At 54.5% G+C, this 21,800-nt stretch overlaps 7 protein-coding genes across 7 annotated transcripts; 1 reads left to right on the top strand and 6 right to left on the bottom strand.

Annotated features, from left to right (window-relative positions):
• Window positions 1-1,030: 1,030 nt before the first annotated feature.
• POSPLADRAFT_1050569 (hypothetical protein) lies at window positions 1,031-1,978 on the bottom strand (the record flags this gene model as incomplete). Its single annotated transcript, XM_024480012.1, has 4 exons — window positions 1,031-1,072; window positions 1,165-1,250; window positions 1,328-1,508; window positions 1,532-1,978. 4 exons carry the CDS (start codon window positions 1,976-1,978, stop codon window positions 1,031-1,033), a joined length of 756 nt encoding a protein of 251 aa, XP_024333462.1.
• Window positions 1,979-2,155: 177 nt separating this feature from the next.
• Window positions 2,156-3,784, bottom strand: POSPLADRAFT_1186497 (hypothetical protein). Its single transcript, XM_024489228.1, has 7 exons — window positions 3,685-3,784; window positions 3,251-3,628; window positions 2,955-3,190; window positions 2,748-2,900; window positions 2,633-2,692; window positions 2,437-2,575; window positions 2,156-2,382 (listed from the first exon to the last, which is right to left on the bottom strand). Exons 1-7 carry the CDS (start codon window positions 3,769-3,771, stop codon window positions 2,224-2,226), a joined length of 1,212 nt encoding a protein of 403 aa, XP_024333463.1. The 5' UTR covers window positions 3,772-3,784; the 3' UTR covers window positions 2,156-2,223.
• An 830-nt stretch (window positions 3,785-4,614) lies between these two features.
• POSPLADRAFT_1050571 (hypothetical protein) lies at window positions 4,615-6,887 on the bottom strand (the record flags this gene model as incomplete). The annotated part of the gene is made up of 13 exons (XM_024480013.1): window positions 4,615-4,746; window positions 4,798-4,905; window positions 4,963-4,981; window positions 5,037-5,109; window positions 5,169-5,271; window positions 5,327-5,384; window positions 5,440-5,918; window positions 5,972-6,051; window positions 6,108-6,256; window positions 6,315-6,451; window positions 6,508-6,523; window positions 6,590-6,627; window positions 6,684-6,887. The coding sequence occupies 13 exons, from the start codon at window positions 6,885-6,887 to the stop codon at window positions 4,615-4,617; spliced, it is 1,596 nt and encodes a 531-aa protein (XP_024333464.1).
• A 445-nt stretch (window positions 6,888-7,332) lies between these two features.
• Window positions 7,333-9,233, bottom strand: POSPLADRAFT_1041916 (hypothetical protein). Its single transcript, XM_024477998.1, has 6 exons — window positions 9,044-9,233; window positions 8,870-8,992; window positions 8,636-8,815; window positions 8,445-8,582; window positions 7,939-8,389; window positions 7,333-7,879 (listed from the first exon to the last, which is right to left on the bottom strand). Exons 1-6 carry the CDS (start codon window positions 9,138-9,140, stop codon window positions 7,525-7,527), a joined length of 1,344 nt encoding a protein of 447 aa, XP_024333465.1. The 5' UTR covers window positions 9,141-9,233; the 3' UTR covers window positions 7,333-7,524.
• Window positions 9,234-11,153: 1,920 nt separating this feature from the next.
• POSPLADRAFT_1050573 (hypothetical protein) lies at window positions 11,154-11,324 on the top strand (the record flags this gene model as incomplete). The annotated part of the gene is made up of 1 exon (XM_024480014.1): window positions 11,154-11,324. The coding sequence occupies one exon, from the start codon at window positions 11,154-11,156 to the stop codon at window positions 11,322-11,324; it is 171 nt and encodes a 56-aa protein (XP_024333466.1).
• A 4,473-nt stretch (window positions 11,325-15,797) lies between these two features.
• POSPLADRAFT_1037374 (hypothetical protein) lies at window positions 15,798-17,556 on the bottom strand (the record flags this gene model as incomplete). The annotated part of the gene is made up of 11 exons (XM_024477216.1): window positions 15,798-15,857; window positions 15,883-15,990; window positions 16,047-16,141; window positions 16,209-16,403; window positions 16,586-16,611; window positions 16,741-16,787; window positions 16,853-16,972; window positions 17,052-17,068; window positions 17,157-17,232; window positions 17,290-17,307; window positions 17,467-17,556. 11 exons carry the CDS (start codon window positions 17,554-17,556, stop codon window positions 15,798-15,800), a joined length of 852 nt encoding a protein of 283 aa, XP_024333467.1.
• Window positions 17,557-18,338: 782 nt separating this feature from the next.
• On the bottom strand, window positions 18,339-20,506 carry POSPLADRAFT_1068075 (hypothetical protein). The gene is made up of 4 exons (XM_024482265.1): window positions 20,243-20,506; window positions 20,025-20,192; window positions 19,811-19,934; window positions 18,339-19,776 (listed from the first exon to the last, which is right to left on the bottom strand). The coding sequence occupies exons 1-4, from the start codon at window positions 20,439-20,441 to the stop codon at window positions 18,573-18,575; spliced, it is 1,695 nt and encodes a 564-aa protein (XP_024333468.1). The 5' UTR covers window positions 20,442-20,506; the 3' UTR covers window positions 18,339-18,572.
• Window positions 20,507-21,800: the final 1,294 nt, after the last annotated feature.

Raw genomic sequence — 21,800 nt, forward strand, 5'->3', positions numbered from 1 at the left:
CTCGCACCGTCTGGCAATATGGGGTACACCTGTTGATCTGTAAATCCCTTGTCTTCCGTGGCAATGTTATACACTTCTCAAAGGGCATTCAAGCAATCGCTATGAATACAATGGAGGGATCCCCAGGCGGGACGTGTGAAGTCTCCACCTACCCGTCAGTCTCATAAGGTTCGCAACTAGACCAACTCTGCACCGTATTGTCCCCTCTTCGGCTTTATCCTGGAAGAAAGGCACTCTGACATAACAGACAAACAGTATATTGACACATGTCCATGGGTGTAATCTTAACGCCTTCAATAAAAGGAGACCAGGTAGACTAAGTACTGCATCTGATCCAGAAGCCACATGAATGATTAGTGAGTAAAGCGCCTAACGATGAGAAACTCACATTTCTTTTAGTTCTTGCAGATTGTCCAATACTGCCTCGAGTTCTTCCAAATGTGACCTGGTGGATTCCTTGACGGTTTCTTCCATCGTGCATATTATATCAAGCTCTCTGGGGGTCACCCCGTGCTCCTTCTCCAGCTGCTCGAGAATAAGTGACCGACTGAGGCCTGGCTTGGTCGCATAATGCTTGATCAAGTGTTCTGCCGGCATCGGTACACTAAACGGTACACCGTGCAACACGCGCGCTCTCCACAAGCGGAACCTGTACTTGACTTTGCTATCATCTATGATCACGTCGACTGGCTTGTCATCCGAGGTGAAGAGAACGTAATCGGCATCCGGCGATTGATCCAAATAGAGAACGAGGCGTTTGAAAGCAGCGGAACGATCTTGGAGAAAACGGTCTCTATCATCGTAAAACGCGCCAGGTAGGGGAAATTCATCTACTTCGCTGCCTATTACGGGTAGGTCGGAAATGCAGAGCGAGGTTCTTCCACAATCTCCTTTATGTAGAGGCCAGTCTTCCCTCTGACATCCTCTACAAGAATGTACAGTCAAACACATCGATTGGGTGATAGTAAAATCAGGGTATACTCACTTCGAACAATAATAAACGCTGACATTCATATTCTCCTTGCATGGCCTACATTCCAAAAGCTTGGTACGAGCCTCCAGCCCTACCGCACTGCGATGGCAGTTTTTGCAGCGGGGCAAGCGGTGGTGGCCTCCTCTATCTCTCAAATCTTCCAACGCATAGTCGAGGTAGCACCTCATTACATCCTTGATGGCATCCATGATCGCGTCACTGTTACATTTGTCATAGACGTCCTCGACGGAGACATAGACACCGGTGATGAAATTGGCTAAGAAGGTATAAATACAGCATCAGCTATCCGTCCTGCTTCACAACATATCGACGCGATGCAGATCAGAGGCTCACCAATGAATTCCTGCCGTATGAGAGTCATAGCTATGTACGCTTCAGGTTGTGGCTTGGGAAACTCCCGAGCCAACTGCTGCCACCAAGGGTCAGGGAAAGGGAAGGGGAGCGCATATGGCGGTGTCTGGCCTGCCGAAATGATGAACTTGCGGACTAGATCGACAAAAGCTTCCCTCCTTCCCTTAGAAGATGGGAGATGGAGACTTCAGGGCATAAAACCCGTGCATCCTGGGACAGCGGCGAGCTCTCGCAAGCGAATTCGAGCCCTGCGAACATGTGCTGCAGCCGCTTGTCATCATCCCAAAGTTGCCAGAGTTTGTCTAGCTTGAACTCTGGAGCGCGGAAGCAGTGCGCACAAATGAATGCTGTCTTCTGAGCTTCGCGGAGGGCGGCGCAATATGTATCAATTGCTCCTTTATCCATCTCCCCCAGCATCGGCCGACCCTGCAACAACAAGCGATACACTTTCATCGGATCCTTCAAGATCTTGAAGACCTTCTCCCAGTCGAGGTCCCAACGCGTCCTGTCCTCCGCCATATCTGTGATGCGCAGGAGATGGCAGATGAAGGAAGGCTGGGGTCGCATTGTAGGTCCATCCTCGATGTTCATCGTGCTGTGCGCGATAGCCAGAAAACGTGTCAATAAGACCATGTTGGTTTCCTCGATCGATGTGTTCTAAGGTCTGAGAATCAGACAGCTCTTAAAGTTAGGTGTGGCACGCGTCTCCCTCTCTGAAAGGTACGAAAACAGAGACTTGCGCCTCGTGGCATGCGGAACCTGTTGTAATCGGCGCCACATAGTAGTAGGCACCCAAGGGTAAGGTGCATATCAATGGAAAGATACAGCCTCGATGAAGGTAACACTACTAGATACGTACTACGCCTGTGCTTTTAGTGTCACGGAAATGCTAGTTTTATGCCCTCGGAGGCTATACGCGCCACATAGACAGCAGTCTGAGCCAGTATCACCAGCTTCCCCGCGCCTGCAAAGACCATGTTACAAGCCACACTGCCTATAAAGAATTTCCCAAGCAAGACACCGTTTCGGTTCCATACCTGTAAGATTTCGCTAACGCGCAGAATGAAGCACATAAGACAAGTGGCACTAACATGAACGCCGTCCCCGCATCCGGAGTAGACGTTACCCTTCGTGTCGACTTGAATCCCGTCCGGCACGCCGGCATCAATGTACGCGAACACGCGGCGATTCAAGAACGTCTGGCTGACTGAATCGACATCAAAAGCATAACTGCATGTGTATCATCGATTTTCAGTATAGCGTTAGCATTAACTGAGGCATGCGTACATCGTGGCGGGGCCTGTCTGATTCCTACCCAGGAAGCCTTGCGCTGCGCCCGTGTCTGCCCTGAAAGGAGACAAACGAATAACTATAGCTAAATTCAAATGAATTCTATGCTCACACATAGGCAATGCTGCCATCTCCCGAGAACGCAAGACCGTTTGGTTTTAAAAGACCATCCGCTACGACGCGAAGATCGCCAGTATCAGTGTCGAAGCGGTAAATCTGGTTCGGGAGTTGTGGTGTGGGCCTGAAGTGCTTGAGGAAGCCGTAACTATCCAGGAAACTCAATATCAGCGCAGGTACACCACCACTCCGAGGTACGCACGTAACGTCTGTGAAGAATATTGCGTGGCTTTTGGGATGGATCTTACCATCATTCAAGGAGTTGAACTGACGCCCGTAGTAGTTGTCCAACAGTATAGTAACATTGTACGGTGGAGCGGGATTGACTAGCGCCAGAGAGGACGGCAGTTTATCCCTGCCAGAGTTGATGAGAAGTAAAGAACTGTTGTAAGGACCGGTGCCGCCCCATGTCATCTGACGGCTGTCTGGGATATCCAGCTGCTATACCAGTGAGCCCTCGAAGGTCCCACACAACTGTTAAGGCGCATATACACAGACCTTTGTAACGGTTACGTTGACCGGGGAAGTCATGCTTGACGATGCTTGCAGCGCCGCATCCACATCCTTCATCTCAATCTTCGAGATGTGGTTATTCCTGTCGCACGGCTCCCAGCCGAGATCGGCCCCGCAATGGCTGGAGAAGAACACTTCGTCCCTCTCGGGATGCCAGATGGGTGCCTCATGCGCAAAGGGTATTCCCGGGATTGAAGCAATTGTACGAAGCGACGGAGATGTGCCGAGAATCGACAAAAAGTCTGGGTGGAAGATCTGAATCAAGGGAGGCGTCAAGTTCGTTGGATTGAAGTGTGCCTTGAAGGCCTCTCCTCGAAAGTCGGCACCACTCCCCATGACTGCGAACGAACGCGGGTCCAAGAACTACATTTCGACATGATAATGAGAACACGCTTGGCTTTCAAGAGAATGTGCCTTACCACGGCTTGAGGCGACGTCAATTGATCCATCGTGATTGCCTGTTGTTGCAAAGATGTCCAAAACCAAGCGGACACGCACGCCGCCATGGCAGCGAGGCCGTATAACCAGAACATCACTGTGAGGGTCAGTCAATCAACTATCCGTTTGTGCGTGCAGGTGTAGCGTCTTGAGTCCAGGCGCAATGGACGCGCGCAGAGAATTGGAGATATATGGTGATTAAGCTGAGTTATTACCAAGGGTTCGGATAACGATTTAATTGCATTCGGCTGTAAGAACACTCGAATCATGCTTTATAAGGGGCAGAAGACCCTCCGAGTTGTCCAGATGACCGCGTCAAGCGCCCTGTCGGAGAGCCGCTCACCGAGATGGTCTTGGTTCGGAGGACTTCCAGTTCACCAGATTCAGAACAGTACTGGGCTGCTTCTACTCGAAGCTATGTTCTAATGTCTCCGTTAGCTCGACATCTGCGGAGGGGCGTACTATTACGAATGTGTTGCTGACAGGACATGGCACACGATTGAGACGCAAGGTCGGCTATACGCTCACCCATACCCCCGGGCCTGTTTTCAAAGGCAGGCATCGCACGGCATGTCGGTATTGTTTCACGAAACCGCACTGAGATAAGGACAGAACTTGATGTACGCCTGCGAGGTGCCGAGCCATCATCTGTTTAGTTTGTGTGACGATCTGCAGGACCCTTGGTCAGCTCCTGCTGCTCCGCTTGTTTATGGACTCACTGAGATGTCAGGATCTTGGCAGATATTCAGACTGACTTCTTGCACTCGATGCTATAGCCCGCGGTGCTGGGGCACACGAAGTAAACCGAGAAAAAAGCGATTCGATAGGTCTACCTTTGGACATTGCATCTACAACAAGAACATCTACGCTACACCTTTATTTGCACACCACTCTTACCTTGAGCCCCCGCACTAGATTGACGTCTTGCCCCTCGGTTCATAAGGCAGCAGCAGCGCAAGGACACCGCTGCCTATGATCAGCGCACCCGATACATAGACCGGGACTGCCGTATTGAGGTTGGCATATAGTGCAATCACCGGGGCCTTGCAAATTGCGATCAGATCGTGCTAGTGACATGCAATACGACGACTCACTATAATGCCGAAGACACGGGTAGCAGTGGCGGTGAGGCCATTCCCTGTTCCACGGTCTTTGGCAGGGAAGACCTCAGGGGAGATGGCGTACAGGACGCCGTACATTATCTGCACGGCCGAATACGTCAGCTGGTGTAAACGTCTATCCTGCCTTGAAATGCTCACATTACTAGCAAAAGCGTACCTATACCGCACAAATCTCTTAGTCAGACGACTCATGGAGTTGATCGCGCACTCACCCGCAGTTCCACCCGAGCAAAGCATCAGAGCTGCGGGCGGTGGTACTCGCGAAGAGAAAGACACCAGTGAGCCCTATCTTTCGCGAGGGGTCGTTGAATAATGCAACTCAGGGAAGGCAAGAAGCTACTCGCCCGCGGAGATGGCCAAGGCGCCTTTGCGTCCGATGTGTCGCTGCTCGACCGCCCATCCTGCGAAGAACGCGCTCGGGACGCCGATGACGCCCAAGATGACCTCCTATTGACGTCTGCGTATCAGCAAAGGCCCAGGAGAGGGGAAGGGGGCGGCCTACATTGCGATAGGTTATGTAGTAGCTACTGTCGCCGAACTTTGCACCTCGATGCGCTAGTCTGTTGTACACGATAATCGGCCTGTGAAACAGAACATGATGACATGCACACTCACAAGTACGGCAGGAAGCTGTTGTACAGGGTGGACGCAAGGCCGATGATGCCCCACAACACGATGAGCAGACTGGTCGACCAGGCTAACTTTGTAGTCTTGAACAGAGCTCGGATGTGATGACTGCTCCAGACCGAGCTCTCGCTCAACAACTTGCGACGTTGAGCGGCCGCTGCACCGCTGGGGTCAGACGCTGCGGCGCTCTCGCCCGCGACGGTCAATTGCTCCAGCGTGAGGCTCGATGTGCAGCCATTGAACGCCGCGATCCGGTGGATGACCTCGACGGCCTCCGCGTCGCGCCCCCGGCCCACGAGGTACCTCGGGCTCTCCTCGAGGCGGAACAAGAAGAAGCGGCATGCCCAGAGGAGCAGCGTCATGCCGCCGAGGGTGAAGAGCAGATAGCGCCAGCCCATGTTCTCGGAGCGCGAGCACGTCGTCGCGGTCTCAGCGCAAGAGAAGTGGGAGATGAGCGGCCATGCGATCTGGCCGCGGCGGTCAGCGACTTCGCAAACTCGGGGTCAACGATCGAACTCACGAAGCTGGCGATGAGTTGCCCGACAGACCACCATATGGACAAGATCGTCAACAAGTATTGATGGCTTCCGGGGACAAAGTCTGTCATGTCACATGAGTATGTCATGCAGTGGGATTGGTATGCGAAGGTCGCGCACCAAGAAAGACTGCAGAGTCTACGGGCATGTTCCCGCCCACGCCGAACCCCACGACAGCTAGGAGGGATGCAAGAGTCAAGAAGTTGGGCGAGCCGCCAGCCGCGAGGCCGAAAACTCCAGCGATCAAGAGCGTGAAGTTAAAGGACCAGCTGAAGGATGAAGCCAATCAATAAATCCAAGGACTCTCGATCAAGCGTCGAGACTCACCGTCTTCCCCAAATGTCACATCCAAGAGCCCAGAACACCGCGCCGACAAACAAGCCGATGTTCAGTGCCAGAGACAGGAATTCACTTTGGAATTGGAACTCGCTCACGACTGGACTCAAAATGAGACCGCCGATCAGCTGGTGGATGGCATGAGGACGAAGAAGCACCAAGTTCGATCAGCGGGGTCGCTTACCGGCCAGACGCTATCTCTGCATTTGCAACGGGAAGAGACTATCAGGACGATGACATCGTTGCAATGAGGACATAGCACGCACGAAAACCATCCGAAGCCAGCTACGACGAAAAGGTACCACTATGGTTGAGGTCAGCACCTGTGACTCTACCGATCTGCACAGGGCAGCTACCCACCTGATATCTACCCATTCCGATCTCTCGGACTGCATGATTGAGCAAGCGTGCTTTCGCCTCGTAAATAGGGTCTACAGATCCTTGTTCAAACAAGTCGTCCTCCGAGGCCTTCGTGTACTCCAGGAACGCGGGAGCAGCATCCCGGATATCCTTGGCGTCCTTCTCCCACTCTTGAGATGAATGCGACACGGCGTTGCTGGACATCTTAACGGCGACAGCAGTGGGGGGGGGGGGGGGGCGAAGACCAGCGGAGTAGGGGACAGAAGGGAAAGGAACGCGAGCGAGCTTCCACTCCGTCCCCTCCCCGGCGCGCCATATGAGGCCAACGCTGCCGCACCGATTCGTCCCTCCGGTTCTCAGGGTTGTTGCATGCTCGCGAGCGGGTGTAGAGCGGATGATTCATCGATGCGATCTACGATGACAAAACCAGGCACTCATGCGAACAGCGTACGCGTGCACGAGCTGAATCAGATGATTATGGCCTTCTCGTGTGCGCGCCTGTGGGCTGATCGTGTAAACAGCGTCTATTGCAGTAACAACAAGGATGATACAGAATTCCGAAAGACCGAATCCTAGGTAGCACTGAGGATACATATGAATAACACTATTAGGCCGCCGGAGTAATTCTGCAGCAATCAAAAGCGGCCGCGGTGGTATAGAAACAGCAGGCGACGGAGGAGATATCCGTTAGCTAACAATACAGTGGGGGGTGGGGTGATAGTTCCAGTAGTGCGACAAGCCGACAGCCCAAATAAAACAGTTCAGATAGCGAGTGTGGGGGACCTCGGGATTTTCTTCGTGTGCTTCTACGCCTACGCGGGGATGGGAAGGCGGTGTATGATTAGACCATGTCCATGGAGTCCCGGTGCACGGGTGCCGGCACGTCGGGTGAAGCGCGTTCCAGCGCGGAAGCGTCGTGCGCAAGCTGCGGCGGCGTCGGCAACGTGAACACCTCGTACTTCTCATCGGTGCCTTTGGCAGATGCAGGCGAGGGGAAGCAGGTGCTCGAGCTGGCGGAGTGCTCGGAGGGAGTATAGGGCGCCTTGGTCTCGTCGACCGGTGTCTCGTCGCCGATAGAGACCGCAGACGACAGGTTGTCGGAGAAGGAGAGGAGGGAGTCGTGTCGCTTGCGCTGCACGAACGAGGGGATGGTGATGCGGCCGAGGGCGCTGCTCGTCGGCTTCGAGCCCGGAGTGCTATAGATCGCGCGAGGTCAGATCAAGTGCGTCACACCATTCGGCGGAAGCGAACATACCCATACATAGGGCCGCTCGAGCCCGTAACGCGCGACAGGAAGGTGATCGGGATGCCGACCTTCTTCGCAAACGAGGCGAGAGCGAGAGAATAGTGTCTCCGCGCCTCCTCAGCGCAGCCGAAGAACGCGAAGAACACGAGGCTGCAAGTGATAGTGTCCCAGATATCGAAGACGATCGCCTCGCGCATCAATGGATTGTTGACCCAGATGATCGACGGGTACTGGTCGACGCGGGAGAAGTCGTAGTGTAGGTTCCCCAGACCGTACCACGTGTAGATCGGGAACCTCGAGTCCTGGACCACAGACCAGATGCCGAGAGGGACAGTGCAGAGCATTTCGATGCTCGCGAGACCCATGAGACGGAGGTACCGGTTGAACGTCAGGTTCTTGTTAGACGACATGAGCTCGTTGAACTGCTTGCGCCTCTTCAAAAAGGCGCGCAATGTCATCGCTGAGAAAGATATTTAGCACGGCGCTAATATAATCATGATCGGCTCATAGCTTACCACAATACACCATAGAGATCAAACCGATGACGATGGGCCAGGTCGTGTACAGGAAATACGCCAAGATGGTGTTCGGGATCTCCTGGATACAACCGTAGCCCTCGTAGAGGTCAAAGCGATGACCCTGAATAAACCAGTCTGAGACGAATTATGAGCGTGCTATTCCAGGACAGCAGCAGAATGCAACTTACATAGGGCAACCGCCAAGATAGAAGGAGTGAGACCGATAGCAAGATCTACCATGATCATCCGACGGCGGTCAAGGTGGGTGATAGACACCGTAGACACTGTTGCGATCTTGTAGAGACGACGGTTTATAATGAGGGATGCTGTGCAAATGCCAATGCTGTAGGCCAGCCGGAACCTTGTGGCTGAGAACTCCATAAGCGCCTTCGATCTATCAAGGGGGAGAAACCTTGGCTTACTGATGTCGCACCACACCGGAACCCAGTTGATAACATTATCCTTCCAGACCGTCATGTTGATGAACTGGATGAGGCACTGGGTCCCGCTCCAGAAAATGTACAAAACACATCCCATATTCCATGCTATTCAGTAGTCAGGGAAGGTGATCGACGCCGATCCGAACCACAACACACCTTCCAAATGCCAATAGAGGGGGATAGTGACGAGGACAAACCCGATGAAGGAGAAGGCGGTCGCGATCTGCTGATGGATGGGCCACGGAACAGACATATTGCCAAAGTCGGAAGGCACTGAATGCGATTTGTGGTTGAACTGAGGCGGTACCGCAAGGGAGCTCAGGGGAGACGGCGCTGCCTGGAGCAGAGAGGGATTGCTAGCGAGGAAAGTTGTGGACGAGCACCGCTGGCATCATCCCAGACCGCACCCTATCATGATATACTCCAGCCGCACGTCGCCCTTATGGACGGATATGGGCAGCAGCTTGTACTCACACCAGTGGGCGAAAATCAGACTACGCTTCGCGGAGCCATTCGCGTAAGATACGGGGGGCTTCCTGCTCCTTCCATATATGGACGTCCCCTTATACCTCCGTCCCGATATGGAAGCTTGTAGAGTTGCTCCCATGCGGACATGGCGCTACGCACGAGTCGTCAGACAGGCCTGGAAAGCAGCTGCCGGCATCGCCAGGAGCTAGTCCCAAGAGGTGTGAAACGGATCTCCCGGATGAGAAACGAGGGGCGAGGAGAACATTGCCGCAGAACACGCCCAGGGCCCGCCGCGCGACATGTGAGACGCGTGACACGTGCGCAGGAAGAGCGGCAGCCAGACAGGCCAACGTCACAAGCAGCGCACCAAATGCAGCACGATGTTATCCGAGAGGTCAGAGTGATCAAGGACAGGTTCATCGATGGCTGTCCGGGACGAGCCTAGCTGCTATTTCGAAGGGAGAGAACGTAGCGGCGAATGCGAAACAAGGCTCCAATGTCAAGTCTTGCAGATGCTGTGGTCTATGATTTCAGGAAGGCCACTGGAAGTCAGAGTACAAGGCTTACCTGTGTATGCGGCCCATACGCTGCGTCTCCTGCCCAACGCGCGTGTAATACAAGGACGAGCGTAGTTGGCGCCTGTACGGCTGAATGCTATGGTCATCCTCCATGGAACTGTCCTGTCCGCCAGTTTCTTGACGACGGTACAAGGCAGCTGGGTGCGATACATAGCAGCAGGCAGTGAGAGTAGATACGAAGAGACATCGCAAGTCTCAGGCGAATGGCTACAGTATATGGGATCGGAAGATGCCGACCCTCTATTGTCTTGCAGGTTGACGAGCGTCTACCTCCTATTGTCTTTGCGCTCTGATGTCATCGCAGGCGTTCGGTCCGCACTCGCGCAAACATAGAGCAAGTGTATTCATCTGCTACCTCCTAGCACCTGACATTGACTTTATTCAAACGTCCAACGCGTGAGTTGCGTGCTAGTAAATCGTTTTCTGGTAAGACATTCATACCGGATACATGGCTCCTGTGCTGGCGGTATCCGCGCAGAACTCGCGGGAAATGGCTGGCGACTGACAATAAGTGAAACGGCGGCCATCAACAATCATATCATATCACATCGGTACGTCTCCTATGGCCCATGGAGCATCGTGATACTTACTGACACCCGCCTACAGCTCGCTGTCCGCGCTTGGGCCGTCCAAGCTGCCATCAAAATATTGTGTATACCTCGCTGTATATATAGACATCGGCCTGGCCGTCGCGATACACTCGTCTGCGCCCACATTCCGCACATCCTTGCTGCCACAAGCCGCCACCAGTAGCGTGCGCTCCGCCTAATTTCGCGTCGGGAAGCTGGACGAGATGCGGATGCGAGATTATGGCACACGTTGCCATTGTCTCCCATCTTGAGCCGCACCTCCGTCGCGCAAAAGGCAATGTTCCCCACCACGACGCTGTGTGGACTGCGTCCCGGTGCAAGTTTACAGTTTTAGCGTCAAGCGTCCGCCAGGAACAATTGCCCTCCGCAGTGTGGCCTGCGGACGCGCGCTCCATATCAACCGGCCGCTCTGTGGGCTGTGGTGTCTCCACCACCGGTGGTCCCCACAATTAGGGTTAGGCCCCCCTGTGCTGCTGACGACGCACCTTCCACCTCTCTTTGACTTTGACGGTATAAATTGCGGCGCGTTCCTGGCGAGCGTGCGCATCGACCAACGAGCTTTCACGCACGACACTCTTCCTATTCTCTGCATCCGCTCTCGTAGAGCGCTTCGCTCTGCTCACCACCGCCATGGATGCCCTCGTCGATGTTTTCGAATCCATTCCGGCCACCTCTGCATCCGCCCCTGAGCCGCATGAGCAATTTATCGAAGGATGCTTGCCTCCACAAACGGACATTCCCGTGGACTACGAGTTCCAGCGGGACTACGGAAGCACGTTTCAGTGCTGCATCATTGCGTAGGTACCCTCCTTCGTCTTAACAGTACGCATCGCGGTCCAACCTTAGCATCCACAATGACGCTAACAATTGTCTCTGTGCTCAGACCCAGACCCATGCCGTCGCTATAATTGCGATCTTTTTGTCTCACCATAGCTCTCGGACCTCGCTTCGCGCCACCTCCCGCCTCGTATTGTGACATTCCGTAACATCGCATCCGACCGTTCGCACAGGCTGCGGTCTTCGTTCGCTCATTCGCATTGACATTGGCTGCATGGATATCATGTATCTGTAACGACATATCATTCGTTGATACGGCTCAGTACTCGTTGGACTTCTGCGTTCGCATCGAACTCGAATTTCGTACCATACTACTACGGTATATTATGTGCATAGCTTATTCGTTGGACATTAATACGCATCCCATGCTACTCTTGCATTCCCAGAGTAGCATTCCCGAAGCCCGCGTATTGCGTTCAGTGAAGTACCACTGATGCGCATTCAGCGGCTGGCAGCCCTATTCTAGGAATGACCAAGCGGGTGGCTGAATTATGTGCATTGCTCTGTATTAGTTCGCCTCTACGCGAGGGTGAAGGTTTACTTGTCCTGCGTTCCAACGATCCAAATTAAGGGATATGGTTGTACCAACAGGCCAAATTTGATTTCGAGCGAACGGGCGCTTACGCGTTGGGGCGCGTTGTGATGGGGTCACGCGACACGCGACGATCCCTGCTTTCCGTCGCGCCATACTGTAGTCTGTAGTGCAGCGACGCGCCGTTGCCCTATCCGCCGTTCTTTTCCTTCATTCAAGTTCGCGGTCTCCTAACCCACTCTCAAGTGAAACGCAATCTCTGTTCTGTGAGCGGTAACGCATAGGACCCAAACCACGGCACGGAACTCGCAGCACGGAGAAGGCGACCTCGCAGCATCCTTGCATCCCGCACGTTGTGCGTAGCGTGAAGTTGCACCCTACCACGTTTCACTATCTGACTTATTTTACTCCAGTCGACTATGACCACAGCATCCGCGGAGGCGGGTCCTTCCAAACCATCTCCTTCGCGAGGTCGCGAGACCTCCCCAGCCTCTGAATCCGACCTCTCCATCTACACTGACCCAGGAAGCCCGTCGGACGACATTGACGAGAGCATGGATACCGACTACGACAGTGATTCGGACACCATCAAAGCGCAAGTGCAGTCCAGCAAGCACAGAGACGCGAAAGGGAAGGGCATAGCGGGCGCTCGCCAGCCATCGCGCGCAAGGGAGCCGCTGACGTCATCGTGGGCGGACATCGACCTGTCTATTATTGTCGCATGTGTGTCCCCTGTAGGTAACTGGCTTACCGGCGGGGACCACATCAAGAACCTCTTCCTCATCATCCTCCTCATATTCTATCTCCATCAGCTGATCGTGGGTACGGCCAATGTTAGCGGTCATATTTCCCAGTATAGCGTTGCTGATACAACTCAATAGTACCATGGAACCTCTACCAAGCCTCCAGACCGAAGAAGCCTGCCAGCTTGCGCCGAGGGCATGGCAAACATGACCAAGCGGCCATCCTCGCAGCGACCGAGCTCCATCGCCAAGAGCTCCTTTACCTCTTCCTCACCGTCCTCTCGCCCCTCCTCGGCGCGACCTTCCTGCACCACGTCCTCGACGCGCTCGGCGGCGCCGAGTCCCTGTCCTGGTTCAGCACCACGCTCTTCGTGCTCGCAACCGGCATCCGGCCCTGGTCGCACCTCATCGCGCGCCTGGGCGACCGCACGCACGCACTGCACGACGCCGTCCACTACCCGCCCGCTGCGGACGCGCCGGACAGCGACCTCGCGCGCGTGGCGCGCCGCCTGAGCGCGCTCGAGGCCGAGATGAAGGCGCTCGCCGCGCGGGTCGCGTACTCGGCGCAGCTGCAGGACGTGTGCGACGACCTGAGCGAGGCGGTGGGCGACCTGGAGCGCGATGCGAAGCGCAGCGAGCGCAGGGTGGACGCGGCGCGGCTCGTGCTGGCCGCGCGCATCGCGACGCTCGAGAAGGGCATGCTGCTGCTCGAGCAGAACCGGCGCATGGACCTCGACGTGTTCAAGGCGGCGCGTGCGCAGCACACGCCCTTCTACCGGACTGCGTATGAATGCGTTCGAGGCCTCGCCGCGCTTGGCCTTGCTGCCATCCTGCATCTTCTGCAGACTGTCTGGGCCCTCGGAGCGCCAGACGCACTTCCGAGGCGAACGGTCAACGGCGCATCGAACGGCCACGCGCACCACGGCGGGATCCTCAAGAACGCGGCCGCACACGCGAACGGCGATGGCCCCACTGGTACTCCCATCCCCTCCCCGCGCCTCCCGACGATCCCGGAGTCCCCGCACTCCGACGCGGACTCCGAGGGCACGTACTTCTCAGAGAAGGAGAAGGACGCCAGAGCGTCGCCCACCTCGGATAAGACGTCGCCCACCTCGGATAAGACGTCGCCCACCCCGGGTAAGACGGAGAAGGCGCGCCGCGTGCGGGGCAGGAGTCGCAGCACGAGCGCGGGGCTCAAGGACAAGCGCGGGGCGAGCGGGCGCGGGCAGTGGGCGTTCGAGCGCGTGCAGAATGTCGCGTTGTGGCCGTACCGCGCGAGTGTGCGCATCCTGCTCGCGCTGGTTCCTCCCTTGCGGAAGGTCATCCTCTCGTGACCCTATCCCGGCTAGTGACATCCGGAGCCTTGTTCGGTGTATGCACTCTGGGTTAATATTACTGTTGGATGTTGTACAGCCTCGCGTTGACCGCGCCCTTCTTGACCTCCGCCCTCTGTTGTAAGCTGTGCACCGGTCTGTATGTTGTCCTTTGTGTATCGTGCCTGTATCCCCTTAGGATCTCACACTACTTTTATTCCTCACCCTATGTCATTCAGTACCTACATTTGTCGATCATATTTCCACAGAGCGCATGTACGTGATCTGTTCACGATTGGCTCATGCCTGAGACCCTTTGTTGAGAGTGGAACTACCAAACGGGGAATGCTATCCGCTGTGTGAATCTCTAGTTATGGAGCGGACCCTCGCTATGGCCGTCGATGGATGACCAGAGTGCCGGATTGGGCCGCATGCCGGTCGACCGTTCATGCATGCTTATGAAGCTTCGTACTTTGCATCCTAGGTTGGTCGTGCTAGTCCGAGGCATTAGACACCAGTCTGCCACGCTCTGAGCACACGCGAATATTATCAAGACGATTTTGACATACACGCACCGGCTGCGCATATCACGCACCAAGCCGCCAGCACTGATACTTCCGCGTTTTACACGGCATACCGGTAGCAAAGGCTGCCCGCATTCAACAGAAAATCAATGTCTGATTAAGGAGGTACCTAATTTGTCTCGTTCACTGTAAAGTATATGACCTTGCCAGGGACGTGAACAGATAGGAGCGCGGGTCATCGATCCCTGTAAGCTCGCGAAGGCTGACAATACAAGGTGCGGTGAGCAATACGCGAGGTGAAACGTGCTCTCCTCTCGGAAGCTCGTGATGGCTACGGTGCGTGGAATTCCGAGGCCGCCGAGCAGGAGTCATCATCGGTGACCCAATGGTGACCGTCCAGTTCGGACATCTTGCGTCCGAATGGACGGGCCCACTCACCCATTGTACGTCTACCTGAACTTGGACCACAAGAATGGATCTGTGTTGAAAGATGACTGCATCAGCTAGGTGTCAGCTGCGCACCTACGTGCTATTGTCTTGCAGACGGGCGCGCATCTTAGTTGATGCGCTTGATACAGTTAGTGCGGTGTACTCGGGGCACCACGTCCCAGACGGTACCGCACGGCCTCGGAGTCTGAAAGTCTGACCTTGTGCGCAACTAAAAACGAATAGCGGACAGAGGTGATAGACGCATCTCAAATGTATTACCATGGTCGGTCTTGTGCTGTACCACATCTTGCAAGCTCCGGCTTCAAATCTATGGCAATCTATTGGACGTTGACGCAAATGAGAGACGGGGATCACTGAGGCCTCTCACCGAGGCGGCTCACAAACTTCGACCTACCCTCTCACACTCACCCCAGACACAGATAGTGTCCTTGTTGGCATTCAGAACATTCATAGATGTTAAGGAATCTCGTTGCATGGGAAGATGGCCAAAATTACTCGGGCTCACCGAACGGCCACCGAACACGCGTTTGGTGCTTCGCATCCGCTGACACGCCGCAGAGCGCCATCCTGATGTCAATTTTAGGAAGCTTCCCAATCCATCCCCCAATGGCTTTAATCTAGATGAAATCACCGCCCGTTTGTGATGGATCGACGCGTCAAATAGATCAACACATATTTTAACACGCGCGACCACGTGACCGCGGCATAACAATAAGGATGTCCCGAAACGACCACAGCGGCACGCACCGGACGCTTCACGATATCTCATGAAATCATACAACTCCCGATAGCTGTTATTGTGTGGCTCCTGCTAGCGTCTGGAGAAGAGAAGGGAACTGTGAGTGTAGTGGGAGAGCGGCGCGGTTGGGCGTCTTTCAGTGCGACGCGCGACGCGCGACATTGAAGGAGGACTGCGCGACGTTGCGCCCACTGTCCTGTCAGAGAAGGATGATGACATACGGTGAAGGATTGATTTCGATTTTGCCATGCCAGGAACGATGCTTCCGGATACCGTGGTTCCGGGACGGCACTCCCCGATAGATCTATTCGAGGCGGTATCTCAAGATCCTACTCAGTAGCCCAACGGCGCAGAACAATAAGCTGGGGCATGTGGGCGTGCTCACCTCCGCCCAGTAGCGCGCACACTGCTTCGGTTCCCGGATTCTAGGCGAGAGCAGCGCGAGTGCTAGCATTCCCAATTGTCTTGCCCACCTCCACGCTGCCTTGATGCACAGTCCATAAATACCAACGACAGGCACAGTGTTCGACGACACATAGCCACTTACCGACGACGTCTTTGGCGACCAGCCGCTGCACTATTGCACACCATCCTCGCCATCGGCAATGGACGCCTTCTTCGTCATCGCGAACCCCGTCCCTGCTGAGGAGACCGAGCAGGTCCCTGTCAACTTTGACACGGGAGGCGGCAGCACCAGCTCTTCGTGCACGATTGCATGAGCGCTTTCTCACCCATTCAGTGACTGAGTAAGCGTCTCGTACGGCTTTTGTCCTGTCCGCGGCTTGCTGACCAGTGTAACGCAGGGGCACATCAACCTTCTTCGTTCACATTCGACGCCACTTCACGACCGCATGACACTTCGCCACTTCGCCACTTCACACTGCGAGCTCTCGCGCAGCTTCGTTCGCGCAAAACCTGACGCACATTCATTCTTCTTCGCGATTAAACACCTAAGTTATCCATTTGGTGATAGAGGCCTGGAGGGAGCGCGGCAGGAGATGACAGAGAGATGAGCTGTTGCCTAGGCACTTTGATTAAATTTTGTCCTGGTTAATCCCAGTCGACGCACGAGTTGTTACCTGCCATGATGAGCGAGAGACGCTGGAAAGCCCTTGATTTCAAACACCTTGAGATCAGTCAGAAGCGTAAGCGCACTAGCCCAACATAGATCAAGGCCCATAAGCAACTTACATGATACGGGCTATGTACATCGCAAATCAAACCCGAGCTGGCCCACCCGACAGTGTAGCCATCATCCCGTATTCCCCAAAAGTCAATCGGATACGTTGGGATCCGAGACCAATACCACAGCTGACATACCCATCGTTTCATCATTTCAAGGCCCTTTGTCTCCCCAATTCTGTTTTCGATAGACGATCGTCGTACTTACCAAGGTGGAACCTGGCGCTGTGCTGAAAGGGACGGGACGAATCGCGATGTGACATGATCGTTCACACGTTTTGATGGGATGCTTCGCAGTTCGGATGTGGCTCACAATTGAGCAAGGGACACGAGTATGGGCATATCGGCCCGCTGTCGGTTACATCGCGCTGAATTTGGATTTCGGACGCCTAGAGGAAGGTGGCGCCAAAGTCCACCAGCACCTGTCATGATATACAATAGCTCACCTGTGCCTTGACACCGGCCTGCGAGCTTACGCCGGAAATAAATTACACGCCACGGTGCTTATGCTGCGATGTCCCTATTGTGCATGTGTCGTTGGATACCGCTCAAAGATTGTATAAAACGTCGAGCGGGGCTCGAGTCTAAACAGCAAAGCGACCGCGACACCTCACCTCACCTACCTTCATTACAAGGTCATCCTCGCCTCCACGGATCGCGATGGACGCCTTCCTCACCCTCGCCGAGCCAGTCCCCTCAGACGAAACCGACATCTCGCGAGTGCCGTCGGATTACGAATGGCAAACGAACACAACCAACTTCTCATGCACTATTGCTTGAATGGCGACACCCATACCTGACATCAGCGCTGTACGTTCATATGCATCGTCTAAGATCGCGACCTAACTGACAAACGATTGGTAGACCTTGCGCTTGCGCATACCTCTACCCGCGCCCGCACACCCACCTCATCTGCATCGTTGATGCATCACCATCATTCGTTCGCCGCAGTAGCGACCTTCGTTCAGATTGTATCACTTTAGTTCTTCGAGCTTCTAGAGGGAGACGGATTCTCGACCTCACTGGATTTGGGTCGGACTTTGGAGCGCCACACATTTTGTAGCTGTAATCCACGTTGAGACGTGGCTACCTCATCAGATATCATACATGAGCAGAAAGTTGGATGTAGCAAATGATCGTAGACAGAGAACCAGGTAACACGGAACAGATGTCGCGAGAGCACAACAGCACGCCGAGCTGAGCCACAAGTAATTGTCGGCGAGCAGTCTGATCCAGTCGCAGTGAAACGATAGCCAGTGATAAGCATGGTCTTGCTTGGGGGGTTCAGATAGTCCAAGCAATGGCCAAGGGGCCGTAACTACTTGCGAGACCAGACCTAGACGTGGCGATGAGGTAAGGCCTTATGGCGGTTGAAATCAAGATGTAGGCGTCACTCCAAAAGGTGATTGCCATTGCCTAATGCCTCTTCAAGCTTCAGCGCCCGATGGTATCCCCGAGTCTCGCCCGAGTCAGGTCCCGGGCAACAGTACAGCAGCGCCGAAGCAATGTGAATATAAAAATACAAGAAGTGGCTACAGATGGTATCATACGTATACACGCAAATGCTGTGGAATACAAGCTTGGTACGATACAGTGAACGAAACCCGAATGAAAGAACGAATGAAAGGCGGTCACGAAATATGTCACTTCATCGAGGGCTACACTATAGTCCTTGAGCCCTCGCTCGAGAACATCAACAGCCCGCGTCCACAAGAGCGATAGGTGGCTGTCAGACGGTCTCCTTCACGACAGTCATATAGATCCCTGGACCCGTGCCTTCTTCCTCTCTAGCGCGTTCGCGCGTACGTAAACTGAGGCTCAGGTTCCTCGTCACCATCACATCCTTGCTGCGCATTTTCCGCGTACGCTTTGGGACGGCCAAGCTTAGTCCTCGTGCATGCGATTCCCCCGTCGGCATACCAGCATCCGCGAAGGGTGCAAACTGGGGGAGCGTTGGGGAATCGCGCAGCGCGCGCTCGACATCAGAGGCATATGCCGACATCGTGACTGTAGATGACGCAAGGCTGGTCGAAAAGGATGCTCTGCTTGGAGGCCGAGAGGGTGCATGCCCAGGTCGCGGAGACGGAGGATGGATGGTGACGGGAACAACGGGGGAGATTGGGATAGCGGATGGCGGTCGCGGCCATGGCTCTGACAAGATGGAGCTGGGACGCGGTGGAGGAGAGTTCGGACGATTGTAATGTGCGTCCTCCTCAGGGGCTGGTTGTGGCCCAAGGTCAAGCGGAGGAGCAGGTCTACTTGGCCGCTTGAACGCAGGCGGAGGCAGCACAAGACTGACGGCTGATTTGCCAGCGGGAGAATCCAAGTACGACACTGTCGATTGAGCAAACGTCGCGTCGGTATTCTCAAATTCAGTCGAAGGGGGCGATGACAGTGGCATGGTGTTTGGGATTGTGATGGATAAGGGGGCGGACTTGAGCGAGGATAGTGACGGCGATTTCCACGCCGATTTGGCGCTGGGGGTACGGGTGGGGCTCACAGTATCTGAGAGTCGGGACCTGAAGTCTCCATGCAGGTCTATGAAGGATTCTGATGGTCTGCGAGGTGCATCCCGGTTTCCACAGAGAAGTTGGAGTCGCCATAAGAAAGTGCGGTAGTCATCGAGTACCTGGTCCCGTGTCCCAGCCAGCATTCCAGCGACGACGGAGGCAAAGAGGACGAACGAAGACGCCGGAATGACCCACCAAGCCATCTCGATACTGATGAGCTGCATCGGCGTCGACGACGTGAGTATCTGTATCTCCGAGATGTGATCGTGAACGGAAGTCCATGATCGCCACGGCTGGAGACCCGGAGGAGATTCGACTCCAACGTAAACAGTGACGACACCGAATGCGAGAGTCAAAGAAGCAATTAGAAGACTGCTTATCATAACGCGAAAGAATGCGAAGTTGTTGGACTTGGGCAAAAAGCTTGGAGCGGCACCAGCAAAGATTGCTTGGCGACGCGTGGGATGATACAGTGCGATGGATGAGCCGACGAGTGCGGCAATCGAGAGCAAGGATGGAGGTAGCCAGACCAGGATCAAAGCAGGAAGGGATGAATATACAGATGCCGCGCAGCCATAGTTCTGAAGAAGATCGAAGCGATGGTCCTGCACTATTATATCTATACAGTGCGGTCTTAGAAGTGTGCTAGGACTCCAATGAAGACGACTCACGAAGAATCATGTACAATATCGGAAGTACAAAACATAGCGCATAATCAGCCCACGGGATACTGCGTCTTGATCCGAAGTCAAATGTCGAAGTACGGCGTCGCAGATGGCGAGATATGCCAAGGCAAGCTGCAGGCAGCGCGATCCTCGCACCGAGCAGCAATTTCGTGGCTAGAAGCAATTCAGTTCCTATTTTATAATGTCAGGATATTCTAGCGTACCTATGTCACACCATGCTGGCGTTCGAATGCTAGTATTGTTCTCCCAGACCGCAGAATCGACGGCTTGGATCAGGTTGCAAAGGAGCAGCCAGCCGACAAGCGATGTAGCCGCCACATTTCCAGCTATCAAGTACGCGGGGATCAGGCATAGCAAAAGCACCGCGCACAATATCGAGACGATGGGCAGCTCGATACCCATTGCGGCGGTCCGCTAGAAGGGTGTCGCGAAGGAAAGGAAAGGGAGGTTCTTCAGGCTCAAGAGAGTGCAAGATATAAGCAGGGGTATATGCGCTGGATTTTCCAGGGCTGCAGTATGATGGTGCGAGAAGGAGAAGTTCCGCATTATGACGGGACCTGTGGGCAACCGCTTGCGAGGCGGCGCTTCGGCACGAGGTGTAGAACAAGAGTCACAGAATGACAGAAACAATACACTCCTTACTTGTCGCTACAGAAGCGTGGGTCGTGGCGTAATCCCCGTGCTCTGGCAGCACTAGAAGCCAGTGAGGAATGCTGACTGCAGGCTGCTTGGCCCGACAATAAGTGGAAGACCTAATCGAGGAAGTCCCTTGATCTTTCCATCATTGGCAGTAAGCGCCGAGTGTAACATACCTTATATGGCTCATGTTTAGACTTTGGTCATCGATCGGATTTGCATCCTTGTTGCGAACTCGAGCGTCGAGTCGGACCAGCTATGCTTATCTTCAGAGTTGCAAGAGGCCTTGAGTCCCGAGAAGAATAACCTCAGGTTGCTTGCCGTAGGACAGCTGTGACGCGGTTGGACCTTATCGTCGACAAAAATGGAGGTCAAACATCGATGCTCATGAGGGCAATATCACCTGCTTCGTTGTTGGTTGGCAGAACAAGGATACCACACACTAACCTTAGTCCACAAAGGGGGCCGGCGTCCGCCAACAGACGCCGGCGATACGACAATCGGCATGCACTTGACAGGATGCCGTAGAGCCTCGGGGTGATAACAGGCGGTCAATTGTCGACAGTCTAGCATGCTACATCACGAGCGAGTCTAGCGGTGTCTATGATACAGCAGAGATGAAGTAGCCACGAGTGTCAGGGAATCAGTGAACAAGATGAGATAGGGTAGCGGCGAGTTACGATGGAGCACCTAGCCAGAGCCTCAGAATGCCGGCAGTAATGAACGCCAAGATAGGCCATAGAAGGCTTCGAGGTCCGATGACAGCAAAAGGACTAGCCTTAGCAATATCTGGCAGGCCGTATATGCACCCGGAGTCCATCAATTCCCGCGAGCGTATACGTGACCCTGTACGAGCAGCGGTGTCGTTAGCCGCAACAGGCGATTCCCCTATGAGCGGGTTGCCAGAACACAGATGAGAATACGCTGCAAGCCATGCCTTAGTTGAAGTTTCATGCAGATACACAGGCGCGCTAACCGTCAAGTCGGGACGAAACCAGGCTCCTCGTATCATCTGCTATAGTCTGGAATGTCTCGCCATACAGGCATTGCATACAGAATTGCACCATCGAAGGTTGTGCAGCACTGCACGTGCATGCGATGCCACGATTGCATTTCTGTGAGACA

This window comes from Postia placenta (genome assembly GCF_002117355.1).
Source record: "Postia placenta MAD-698-R-SB12 unplaced genomic scaffold POSPLAscaffold_22, whole genome shotgun sequence".
Lineage (NCBI taxonomy): Eukaryota > Fungi > Basidiomycota > Agaricomycetes > Polyporales > Adustoporiaceae > Rhodonia > Rhodonia placenta.

Coding starts and splice junctions, on each gene's coding strand:
- POSPLADRAFT_1068075 (XM_024482265.1), bottom strand. CDS start 20,441: ATGGGTATCGAGCTGCCCATCGTCTCGATATTGTGCGCGGTGCTTTTG. Junction 20,193..20,242: donor GCCAGCATGGTGTGACATAG/GTACGCTAGAAT, acceptor AATTGCTTCTAG/CCACGAAATTGCTGCTCGGT. Junction 19,777..19,810: donor CGCACTGTATCATCCCACGC/GTCGCCAAGCAA, acceptor TGCCGCTCCAAG/CTTTTTGCCCAAGTCCAACA.
- POSPLADRAFT_1186497 (XM_024489228.1), bottom strand. CDS start 3,771: ATGGCGGCGTGCGTGTCCGCTTGGTTTTGGACATCTTTGCAACAACAG. Junction 3,629..3,684: donor TGACGTCGCCTCAAGCCGTG/GTAAGGCACATT, acceptor GTCGAAATGTAG/TTCTTGGACCCGCGTTCGTT. Junction 2,383..2,436: donor GATGCGGGGACGGCGTTCAT/GTTAGTGCCACT, acceptor GAAATCTTACAG/GTATGGAACCGAAACGGTGT.
- POSPLADRAFT_1041916 (XM_024477998.1), bottom strand. CDS start 9,140: ATGTCTGTTCCGTGGCCCATCCATCAGCAGATCGCGACCGCCTTCTCC. Junction 8,993..9,043: donor CCTCTATTGGCATTTGGAAG/GTGTGTTGTGGT, acceptor ACTACTGAATAG/CATGGAATATGGGATGTGTT. Junction 8,583..8,635: donor TATCTTGGCGGTTGCCCTAT/GTAAGTTGCATT, acceptor AATTCGTCTCAG/ACTGGTTTATTCAGGGTCAT.